Source organism: Micromesistius poutassou, assembly GCF_964030765.1.
Source record: "Micromesistius poutassou genome assembly, contig: SCAFFOLD_2282, whole genome shotgun sequence".
Classification (NCBI taxonomy): domain Eukaryota; kingdom Metazoa; phylum Chordata; class Actinopteri; order Gadiformes; family Gadidae; genus Micromesistius; species Micromesistius poutassou.
The window spans coordinates 85,001-96,751 of record NW_028179485.1 but is presented as its reverse complement, the minus strand read 5'-3'; the positions used below and the strand labels follow the sequence as shown (position 1 = coordinate 96,751).

General features: G+C 42.7%; 1 protein-coding gene across 2 annotated transcripts in view; it reads right to left on the bottom strand.

Moving 5' to 3' along the window:
* Window positions 1–1,993: 1,993 nt before the first annotated feature.
* The window catches only part of LOC311372797 (uncharacterized protein), a 15,931-nt gene continuing 6,173 nt past the window's right edge, over window positions 1,994–11,751 (bottom strand). The window contains exons 1-5 of one of the 2 annotated variants that reach the window (XM_084489753.1): window positions 11,324–11,456; window positions 8,171–8,242; window positions 7,195–7,497; window positions 5,335–5,625; window positions 1,994–2,557 (exon numbers count right to left, since the gene is read on the bottom strand). In XM_084489753.1, coding sequence (XP_084345879.1) covers window positions 2,004–2,557; window positions 5,335–5,625; window positions 7,195–7,497; window positions 8,171–8,242; window positions 11,324–11,444 — 1,341 coding nt within the window. In that variant the 5' untranslated portion in view covers window positions 11,445–11,456 and the 3' untranslated portion in view covers window positions 1,994–2,003. Of the gene's footprint in view, window positions 2,558–5,334; window positions 5,626–7,194; window positions 7,498–8,170; window positions 8,243–11,323; window positions 11,457–11,751 lie in introns of those variants that run through there. The other variant, XM_084489754.1, reaches the window with a different exon arrangement.

The following is an 11,751-nucleotide window of genomic DNA, read 5'->3' as shown; positions in this document are numbered from 1 at the left end:
CTGCATGGTCGTTGCAGGACGCCCCCCCCCCCCGCGACCGGGTCTCCGCCCTGGGGGGGCTACAGCACCCCTACTTCAACTCACTGCCACCTCCCAGCATGCACCTGAGAGACACTAAGAACTACACCTCCCAGCATGCACCTGAGAGACACTAAGAACTACACCTCCCAGCATGCACCTGAGAGACACTAAGAACTACACCTCCCAGCATGCACCTGAGAGACACTAAGAACTACACCTCCCATCATGCACCTGAGAGACAGGAAGAACTACACCTCCCAGCATGCACCTGAGAGACAATAAGAACTACACCTCCCAGCATGCACCTGATGCACCATAGCAACGCATGATACACTGCACACACTGGGATTGCGATCACTGCGACCACTCGGAAGTGATCCCAATCCGTGTGTCCGGCCGTCTGTCTGTGGTTTCTTTCTACAACGGACACAGAGACACTGAGGCACCCCCCCCCCCCCCCCCCCCCCCCCTAACCAAAACCCAGGGAGGAGGTCCAGAATAATATCAGAACAACATTTGTTGTTTTATTTATAATTTCTGATTAACAAATTATTATTCTTAAGGCACTTATGTAACATTATTTAGTAATAAAAGGAGAATGATGATGGGCTGAACACACGAGAACATTCAGTTGATCCACTGAGTTGTTTATTAAAATTATGCTTCATTAACAAATGCAACAGAAAAATAGTCCCTTACATGTACACAATAAACACAAGGACTGAAACAATAGAAGCTGCAGACTTTACTAATCATAAACAGGTGTGCACGTATCTTTAATAACTGAACATGTTCTGCTGCCGTTTGGTTCCCAACAGAACACCAGGAATCAATACTCAGTTTAAAGTCATTTACAACACAGACCTCCTGGTTATTATGAATGAAATATAAAATCTGCTTTAAATCAGGTTCCTTTGGCACCCAGCTGCTCTATTCACACTAACACTGAAGTAATGCATACTAGCCTTTCATGGCTCACAGTAAAACAAACAATCTCTCTTAACCTCTTGTTGTTCCTAAGGTCAGTCTTAAACTGCAAAAGACCCGCCTTCTTTGCTGAAGGTCTAGTCAGTGTGTCTGACAGACACGGTCATAGCACTAGAGGAGCAAGTAAAGGACAGCTAGCTTTACCCAGACCGAGGTCCAATCTACTGAAAAATACCATCATTTACACAACTATTTCATTATGGAATGAACGACCAAAAAAACATACGTTCTAGCAAAAATAGCAAATACAACTTTAAAAAGTCTGCAAAAAAATCATGTGGTCCATAATGTATATACATTTTTAATGTTGTCATTTCTTTTTGTAGCCTTCATATCTTTTTAAACTTTTTTGTTTGTCTATTTTTATTTTAGTTTGACATAAGGTCAAACAAGTGATTGTCTGTTGTCTATATTTGATGTTTGGGACCCAGGAAGACTAGCTCTCTCTCTGGTGTGTTGCTAATCGGGATCCTAATGAATCTAATCTCATCTAAATCATCCTTGTTAGGATTAGGACAAAAGTGATGATCAGAGCCCTGGAGAATAAAATATGTTAACGTCTGAAAATGGACAAATATTGTAGCATAAAAAAAACATGTGATTTACCATCAATAGGTATTTAATATACATTTCAAATTAAAAATGAAATCTTAATAAAACCTGCTCAGGTAACCCTATGGAAGATCTTAAAAGTCTCTTCCTTTCATGGTTTACCAGCATCAACTTTTAGGAAGCCCCATAAAAAGGAGGGGGAGAGGGAGACGGGGGGGGGGAGGGGGAGAGGGAGATGGGGGGGGAGGAGGCGGAGAGAGAGAGAGAGAGACTATAACTGCCACAGAGACTGCTACACAGGCCTCCAAAGCTCCGGCCCCGGACGAAAACAACTTTGTGTGTGTGTGTGTGTGTGTGTGTGTGTGTGTGTGTGTGTGTGTGTGTGTGTGTGTGTGTGTGTGTGTGTGTGTGTGCGCCTGCCGCCCCGCCGCCCTTTTTTTTTTCTACAACCGACACAGAGACACTGATCCCTCCCACTCCCCTACCCCAAACCCAGGGAGGAGGTCCTCCTGGGTGAAGGTGGACCTGAAGGTGTGGATGTGTGTCAGTGTGTCTGAGGACCCTCCTACACCTCGGGACACTCTGTAGAAGGACAGAGTGCCAGCAGGCCGGTCCAGATACACTCCTACTCTGGTAGAGCCAGCGGGGGGGAGACGTATGTCTGTCTGTCTACCGTTGTACCAGGCAGAGTAACCACCATCATGACAAAGAAGACTCCAGGACTTGTTGTTCCCTCCAAGCCAGCTGTCACCATCCCCTCCTCTCCTTGTGATTCCTCTGTATGTCACTCCTATAACAACCTCTCCTTTCCTCTCTACCTCCCAGTAACAGCGGCCAGTCAGAGCCTCTCTACACAACACCTGGTGATAGTAGTCAAATCTCTCTGGGTGATCCGGATACGACTGGTCCTCTCCGACCGCCGTCACCTTTCTGTTGTCCTCAGACAGAGTGAGGTATCTGTAGGCTGTGTTTGGGTCCAGTGTGAGTTCACAGGCATCTGACGGGAGAACAAGACATGATATTATTCATAATTCCCGAGATATTCCAGGTTATTCAACCCAAATCCCCCCATTCGTTTGCATTGGAAAATTAAAAAAATGCTGATTCATGCTTCATCCTCTTCAACCACTTAAGACGTCACAACTTGGTCAAAATGACCATTATTACCGTTTACCATCGTTCAAACAATTAAACAAATCTACACATTTGTATCTTCAATAATATTGGAACAGAATTTCGATATCATTCATACTTTTTTCAGATTCACAGTTTTAGTTTCATTCCGGATTCGTTTTCAGTTGGTCTCGCTCTAGCCTTCTGACTCAGCTGTTGCTCGTTGAGCAATCAGTGGACATCACAGCACTCTGGAGGAGTCTGGTTAAAGTCAGGTGGTGGAGGGTAGTGTGGTCTTTGTTAGCCGTTTCTCAATTGGCGTTCTCCTGTGTACTTGCGTTCTTGTGAAATGTCATCAGTGGTAGCCCAAGCACTGTTCCAATTCCAAGTACGCGAGTACTGTCGTAAAACCCGGAAGTGTTCTCGATGAGTTAGCATTAGCATTGACGTTAGCATTAGTGCTGCAGTTAGCGTTGACGTTAGTATTGAAGTTAGCATTGACTTTAGCACTGCATTTAGCGTTGACGTTAGCGCTGAAGTTAGCATTGATATTAGCACTGCAGTTTGCGTTGACATTAGCATTAGTGTTTACGTTAGCATTAGCGCTGACGTTAGCATTAGTGCTGCAGTTAGCGTTGACGTTAGTGCTGAAGTTAGCATTGACGTTAGCATTAGCGCTGACTTTATCATTAGCGCTGATGTAAGTGTTAGCGCTGACGTTACCGTTGAAGTTAGCGTTAGCACTGACGTTAGCGTTAGCAATTAAGTTAGCATTGACATTAGCGTTAGCATTGACGTTAGCATTAGTGCTGCAGTTAGTGTTGACATTAGCACTGCAGTTAGCGTTGATGTTAGCATTAGCGCTGCAGTTAGCATTGACGTTAGCATTAGCGCTGACACTTGCATTGACGTAAGCGTTGGCACTGACGTTACCGTTTACGTTAGCACTGACATTAGCATTAGCACTGACATTAGCCTTAGTGCTGACGTTATCGTTAGTGTTGAATTTAGCGTTAGCAATGACTTTAGCATTAGCACTGACGTTAGTGCTGACGTTAGCATTAACGTTAGCATAGCAATAAATTTCGGGCTGCAAATCCTCATGAACGTGCTCGCCCGTGACAGGGCAAAATGTCGCGCCGTCAATTAAATCTTGCCGTAGGTTTTTGCCGAGACAAATTTCGACGACTCGCGTCTCTACGTTGACTTTGTATGGAATCGTGTCGCGCCGTTGCGTTTGGTGTGAACACACAGTTACGTCCTTGCGGACCCTCCTTGCGTCCACCACAAGGGCCTGACGTGCGCCTCCCAAAAAATGCCACCTTCCGTCGAGGCGATGCAGCAGCAAGGGCTGTGATTGGTCCGCTCACTAAAACCCGACGCAGAACCATAAAGGTTCACGACTGCGTCGAAGCGTCTGTGTGGTCGTTGCGTTGCGTGAACGTGGGACCATAATCAGCCCTTAACTGTTGGACCAGAGAACTGGTAGGTGTGTACACACACACACACACACACACACACACACACGTATATCTTAGTGTTGTCAATTGATCGCACAATTTGCTGTGATTAATCACGATTAATTGCTTTTTTTTCTCTTAAAGGGACACTGTAGCATTTTAAGAAATGTATTAGCTCTTCCCAGGTTTAAAGAGCTAATGAAGGATTACGATTTTTCAAAAGGTCTCTGAAGTTGCCTGCTTCCTTATCAACAGGTAAGTCAATGTGTCTAAAGTCTAAATTACAAGCCTTTCTCATTGCTTGGTTGTGTAATTCATTACATAGGCAGCATAACAGTAGAACATGTATAGTTAACAGCCTCATTGGTGGATAGCAGCATGGTTAATGGTAAATGAATATATATATATATATATATATATATATATATATATATATATATATAATTTTGTATACGTGTGTGTATATATATATATATATACACATACATTTATGAATATATATATATATATATATATTTATAAAACGGGTGGCTTAAATCAAGCGATCTAATTGGTTCCCAACTGTTGTATATTGAGCGTATACACACAGCTATGACGCCCGTTCAGTTTACAGATTTCAGTATCACTCCGCACCTAACTTGAACTGTTGTTTATTTATATATAAAAGCGATAGCGTAGTTCACTGAAGCCTAAAAAACATGTTGATTGCTGGAGGGGGTGGAAATGTTGTAAAGCAATAGGCACACGCTGAGTGAACTCGACAGTAGGCTAAATTGCCGGCGAACCGAGCTACCGTCTCTAGCCTTCTCTCTGAAGGACGCTACAGTGTGTTGCATAGCAACCGCCGTACACTTTGCCGGCAGCCAGGAGGGACTACTTTTTTGTATTTGTTAAAAAAATGCTTTTCCGACTTTCTAGCTTTTTCAAAATTGAGGGTGTCTATGACTTTCATTTCACCATACTTACGTAACCGTTTTATAAAAGCAATAGATCACTTCAGTCAGTGGTATACGGTCATTATACCACAGTTAAGGGGTGTTGTCCGTCCCGACGCGCAGCGGAGGGACGGCGACCCCCTTCTCTGTGGTATAATGAACGACACAGCCTGTCGTGATCTATTGCTTAAATATATATACACACCTCAACAACAACGTTATGAATACATCAACAACAAACATCTCTCCTTGGATCCAGATCTTACCAAAGACAAGCAGCTCAGCGGTGTGATTGGCCGTGCCAGCGCTGTTGCTCGCCACGCAGCAGACCGTGTTCACGCCATACCTCACCCCTCTGACGAAGAGGAACCCCCTCTCCACCCAGGCCTCTGATTGGTCGTCTGTGCCGTCCCTCTCCAGGGGCCTGCCGTTGTGGAGCCACTCGACGGTGGGCTCCGGCGTGCCGCCGGCATCGCAGGTGAAGCGGGCCGTTTGGCCCACGGGCAATCGCAGGGTAGAGGAGTGTAAATCTATGATGCTGGTCATCACTGGCATCACTGAACCAGAAGAAACCAGGGGGAGAGGAGTGAACGTTTACAACACGTATCTAGAGATGCACCATCAGACACTCCCTTCACTCTCTCCTAATACCTGTCCACCAGAGGGCGACCAATAAGATTCAGACCCAGATTTTATACTTAAAAATAAGTATAAATATGTAAAGATACATAAACATGCGTACACATAAGTAAACATACGTATAAATATGTTCACATACATAAACATACGTACACATAAGTAAACATACGTATAAATATGTACACATACAAAAATATACGTACACATACGTAAACATACGTTTAAATATGTACACATACATTAACATATGTACACATGCATAAACAAACATACTAATATACTTACATAAGTGTCTAATGGCAGTGCAAGTACAATTTATTCAGTAATTGTAGGATTTGTAGTTCAGATTCCTGTCCTATTTCACGATCCTTCCACTTGTCCATTAAGTTTGCACGTCTGAGTTATAGTTTGTTTTGTTATTGAGAATGGGTCTGTGGTTTGAGGCTAGGTTCAATTGGACAACATACATGGCTGGTTGTCTGCTTCCGCTAGAAGCTTAACATCAATGGACTTAAAAACACCTCTTTCACGTCATGACATCAACAAAACAAGGGAAACGGTTCACAGAATTCACAGTTCGGTTCATATCACGGTTTTGGTTCCACTACGTTTTGGGTAAAGCAGGGGATGACACAAGTGACTATAAAGAAAAATACTCATATATACATGAGCTCTTTTCCAAAACGCTATGAATCCATTTGAATATCTTTCAGGAAAATGACATTTTTTACCTAGACCCACATATTTTGTTAATATTCAATTCATCCTGTTAAAATGGTTTGTTCACTCAGTCTGAATATGTTGAACAATGACTTTTAAATCAAACAATATTGTTGATTATAAATTCAAAGTTGTTATTTTTTTCAAAACGCTATTAATCCATAAAAGAAAATTCAAAACGCTATTAATCCATTTATGGTTTATGTATTCTTTTTTTAAACAAGAGAACATGCAACATACGATATCAGGGACTCATCTCATTCTATAAATTAATATAAATCAAATAAATCCAAATGCATGGAATAAAGACCTCCACACTCGGGGCCACTCTCTGCTCCCCCTAGTCCGACAAGGTGAACCCTTTCGGCCTCACACACGAGGTGGTCCCGCTGCCCTGGGGGGTCCACAAGACCTCCACACTCGGGGCCACTCTCTGCTCCCCAAGATCCCACAAGGTGAAGGCAAAAAATAGGTTTGGCGCTTGTTGCGGTTTGGAAACTAACTGCATCTTGCTGTACATTTTTGACAAGGAAATATAGTGATTTGGCGTTTATCGCGTTTTGGAAAAGAGCTCCTCATATAGACACACACACAGACACACACACATGTATATATTTATATATATATATATATATAATTTGCATATGTGTATATATATACACATATATACGCATACATTTATGAATATATATATATATATACACACCTCAACAACAACGTTATGAATACATCAACAACAAACATCTCTTCTTGGATCCAGATCTTACCAAAGACAAGCAGCTCAGCGGTGTGATTGGCCGTGCCAGCGCTGTTGCTTGCCCTGCAGCAGACCATGTTCACGCCATACCTCACCCCTCTGACGAAGAGGAACCCCCTCTCCACCCAGGCCTCCGATTGGTTGTCTGTGCCGTTCCTCTCCAGGGGCCTGCCGTTGTGAAGCCACTCGACGGTGGGCTCCGGCGTGCCGCTGGCATTGCAGGTGAAGTGGGCCACTTGGCCCACGGGCAATCGCAGGGTAGAGGAGTTGAACTCTGTGATGCTGGGGTTCTCCTCCTCCTCCGTAGGCCTCACTGAACCAGAAGAAACCAGGATGAGATGAGTGAACGTTTCCAACACGTATCCAGAGATGCACCATCAAATACTCCCTTCACACTCTCCTAATACCTGTCCACTAGAGGGCGACCCAGAAGATTCTGACCCAGTTTTCTCACCTGCCTTTTCCTAAATGATTGAATAACACAGCAGTATCTACAAAGATTTCCCAGGTTTGGGAAGACACTCCCGCTCAGAGATTAACGAGTCGGGGGTGGTGCTTGTGGAGGAGGATGCAAAACCGCTAACCAGCTCCAATTGAAACTAATGAAAGCAAACACAGAAAAAGACGCTATGTAGATGCTAGTAGTGCGCATACAGAGTAAGACATGAGTAATGGGCCCACGTGACACCCCGTGCATAACCCCAGGACTAGGCATGTGGATCAGCTTTTTTTTTTTTAATATATGCAGGTTTAATATATTTAATATATGCAGGTTTAATATATTTAATAAATGCAGGTTTAATATATGAGGGTTAGTTAAAATCAGCTTCTAAATTTCTTGCAATCAGCCATTTCTTGTATGCCATCCTAATCATTTTGTCAAGTTTGGTATTACATAACCTTTAATGCCGTTATAGCCTGTCCTACAAAGTCCACTATTCTGATCTCTTGTCCATCATATTCAGGAAGATATGATTTAGACTCACTGAAGCGCAGGGAGATTAGGAGAATACTCAGCAGTCCGAAGATCAGAATGACAATGCTGCACGACTTCAGGGCTGTTAAAGAGTAGGACACACACACACACACACACACACACACACACACACACACACACACACACACACACACACACACACACACAGATTAATGTACACAGAGATATATTCATACTGCATGGCTATCATTCACAGTCCAGACAGTCTCTCTACGGTCTGCAGAATCCCTCCTCGTCTTGAAGAAACACCTGAAGACCTCTACTGAGAACACCTCAGTAAGTGATGACTGGTACTGTGGCTCTTGTGTTGAGTTTAGAACACACTTAAGCACAACAAGTCCTGGTCTTTAGCATACATGTTATTATTCCCTCATTATTAAAATATAGGCACACATACAGCAATACATACAGTAATACAGTAACACATACAGTCATAAAGTCAGAGGGGAACCTTCAGGGCCTTCTAGGCCTTCAGAGAAGGCCTTACAAATTGTAAACCAAAAAATATGAGTATTAAATAATATGTGTATATATATTTTTTTTTAAACGATTTAATTTAATTTAATACAATACATTTAATACATTTTCTCTCATCTATGTTCTAAAGTTAAGTTTACTGTCAAGTTCACATCAGCAATGAAAGGGTTACTGTCCTGAAACGTGTTATCCAATCAGAATCGTCCGTCTCTATCGTAGCCCGGTTAGCTAGCTCATTGATTGGTTAGGACTTCACGAATCTCGGGGAAGGCCAAGCCATGTGTTTTGGTTTGGAGAGTGATGGGAAAATTGACCAATCACGGTTTGATTTTGAGTGGGCGGGACAAAAACAAAAGATCGTAGGCCTTCGTGAAGTCCGAACAGGGGCAGAGTGGTGAGAGCCGTTGAGAGACAGTTAAATGGCGGACGAGAGCGACGTTGTGGCTAGCGCGATCAGCACCAGGTTCTCTCTCTCTCTCTCTCTCTCTCTCTCTCTCTCTCTCTCTCTCTCTCTCTCTCTCTCTCTCAGCGACACGCTGTCATTCATTCATATTTCAGCGCTGACAGAGCGGACAGCGCTGGCTCTTCGTCGTATTTGACTCCGTACAGCAACAATATAATGATAATAATCATAAGTGTGCCCCCAGACCCCCCTACAGTGGTTCAGTTTGCAAGCATGGTGTGTGTTTTAGATAGATAGTGCGTCTGGCACACGCGTGCCAGACGCACAGAGGCATGCGTAAAACAGCAATTTTGACCCTCATGCTGTTTAGTTAATTTTTTTTAAAGTTAATTTTAGTTTCTGTTGGATTTTTGTGCGTATTATGGAGCCGTTTTGGTCCATGTTTGTAAGTCTTTTTCCCCACATGATTATATTTTCATAAGTTGCAACAAACGGGGTCGAAGTGTGTGATTAAAAAGCACCACGGTCTGCTTCCCGTTCACGCATCGCCTCCTTCAGATGCAGAGACTTTGTGTTTATTTGTTTTAAAACATGAAAAATGTAAGAACCGGAGCCGGTCGGACTACTGAAGGCCCAGCTGTAGTGCTCACGGTTCGCCACTGCATAAAGTAATACATACAGTAATACAAAGGTAATCATACAGAGGGGGGGGGGGGGGGGGGGGGGGGGCAACATGTGGCCTGCTTGTCACCAGGGTCATTAACAACGGCTCGCACAGAAAATATAAGGATATGTATTCTGGGATCATTTTAGATATGTTCATAGTAATTATAAACTTAATGTATTTTTTTGAATTTCATAAGTCCCCTTGATATCACTTCAGTTAAATGAGCAGCCTTTATATATATATGCATTTAAAAAAACGATTGGCACACAATGCTTTTTTTTATTATTGGCAGGACATTACAAATGTTGGGGACCCCTGCAGTAAAACATACACACACAAATACACACATACATACTTAGATACATGCAGAAACATATATACACACAAACACACACAGTAACATACTTATATACATACATACAAACATACATACATAAGAATACACACATACATACTATACATGCAGACATAAACATACACACACACACACACACGAACATAGATATACACATAAACATAAATACTTACATACATAAAGACAGATACATACATGAACATAGATACAGTTCATACACAAGCGTTTACCAGAGATGGGGACTTGAGTTAGAGACTTGGAGTCAAGTCGCAGTTAATTTGCCCACACAGTGACTTGAGACTCGCCTTGAGACTCGTCTAATAACAAGTATGCAAAAGACAGTACTTGTTCTGCTTAAGTGTGTTCTAAATCGTCCTCAAAAGACAAGTCCCAAAACTCGAGATTTGGGACTTGTGAACAATCATATTTTTGTTTATTTTTTTGGCGCATTAACCTTCAGGAAATGTCTGAAGAGATGATTATAATTCCTGGGTGTGTGTTATCCTCACAGTCTATTGTATTATCTGTTATAGCTCCTTTCCCTAACTAGTCCAAACTAAACTCTGTAATTCTCTGTTTCCATGCTGTCACGTCTTTTCTTAAAAGGCATACAGGGAAAGGCTGTTTTCAGGGAAAGGCTGGAATAAGGCCTGAAGTGAGGGAGGAGTTGATGAAGGTGGTGAGGAATGGCAGGACGTCACTCGAGACGACCTGGAGGAGTGAGGGGGGGATAGAGTCAAGGGGGCATGTGGCGTTGTGGTTAGACGTAACTATTCTGTTGACATCAGAGGAGAGAGGGATAAAGTGGGTAAAAACAGAGGTGGGGATAGGGGGAGGGAGAATGGCGGCAGGGGTAAAAGAGGAGCTGATGTCCTTCACCTTTTGGGTAAAGACGGTTAGAAAGTCATCAGCTTTGATGGAGGAAGGAAGGGGGGGAGGGGTGAGGAGGGAAGGGAAGATGGAAAACAGTTTCCTGTGGTTGGAGGCGGAGGAGTTTATTTTGGTCGGAAGAAGGCAGATTTGGCTGTTGACACAACGGAGGTGAAGGTAGTGAGAGAGATCATCAGGACAGTCTGATCTCTTCCATTTCCTCTCAGCTTCCTGCAATAAATCTGTCTATGTGGTCATCAGGTTGGTCTTTTAGGCTACAAACGTTTGCTAAATTTAAATCTTGAGATGTAGATAGAAATATTTGTTTTACTGGTTTATTTATTTTAAATTCTTTAAAAAGGGCACCTACCACATCTTCTCTTCCTGGTCTCTTTCAGGTCCAAAGACGTGTCCTCAGGTCCCATAGTGAGTCCAGAGATGGTTTCCATGGTTTCTCTCTGACAGCTTCCACCACTTCTGCCCTCAAGCATCAGCTCTGCTTCATCAGCTGGAAAAAACAATGTCACATGTTTTAATTCTGACCAATCAGCTTGCATCTAATACCATCAGTAACAGGTAAGGTTTTGATATTTCTCTTATCAGATGCCTTCATTTTACACATTCAGGCAACCACACACACACACACACACACAAAATTATTATTCATATCATCTAAAGATACCACATATACAATTTAAAGATACAACATATATAATGCAAACATACAATATATCCCATAAAGATAAAACATAAAATGTAAATAAATAATGTACATCACAAAGATAAAACATACAGAGG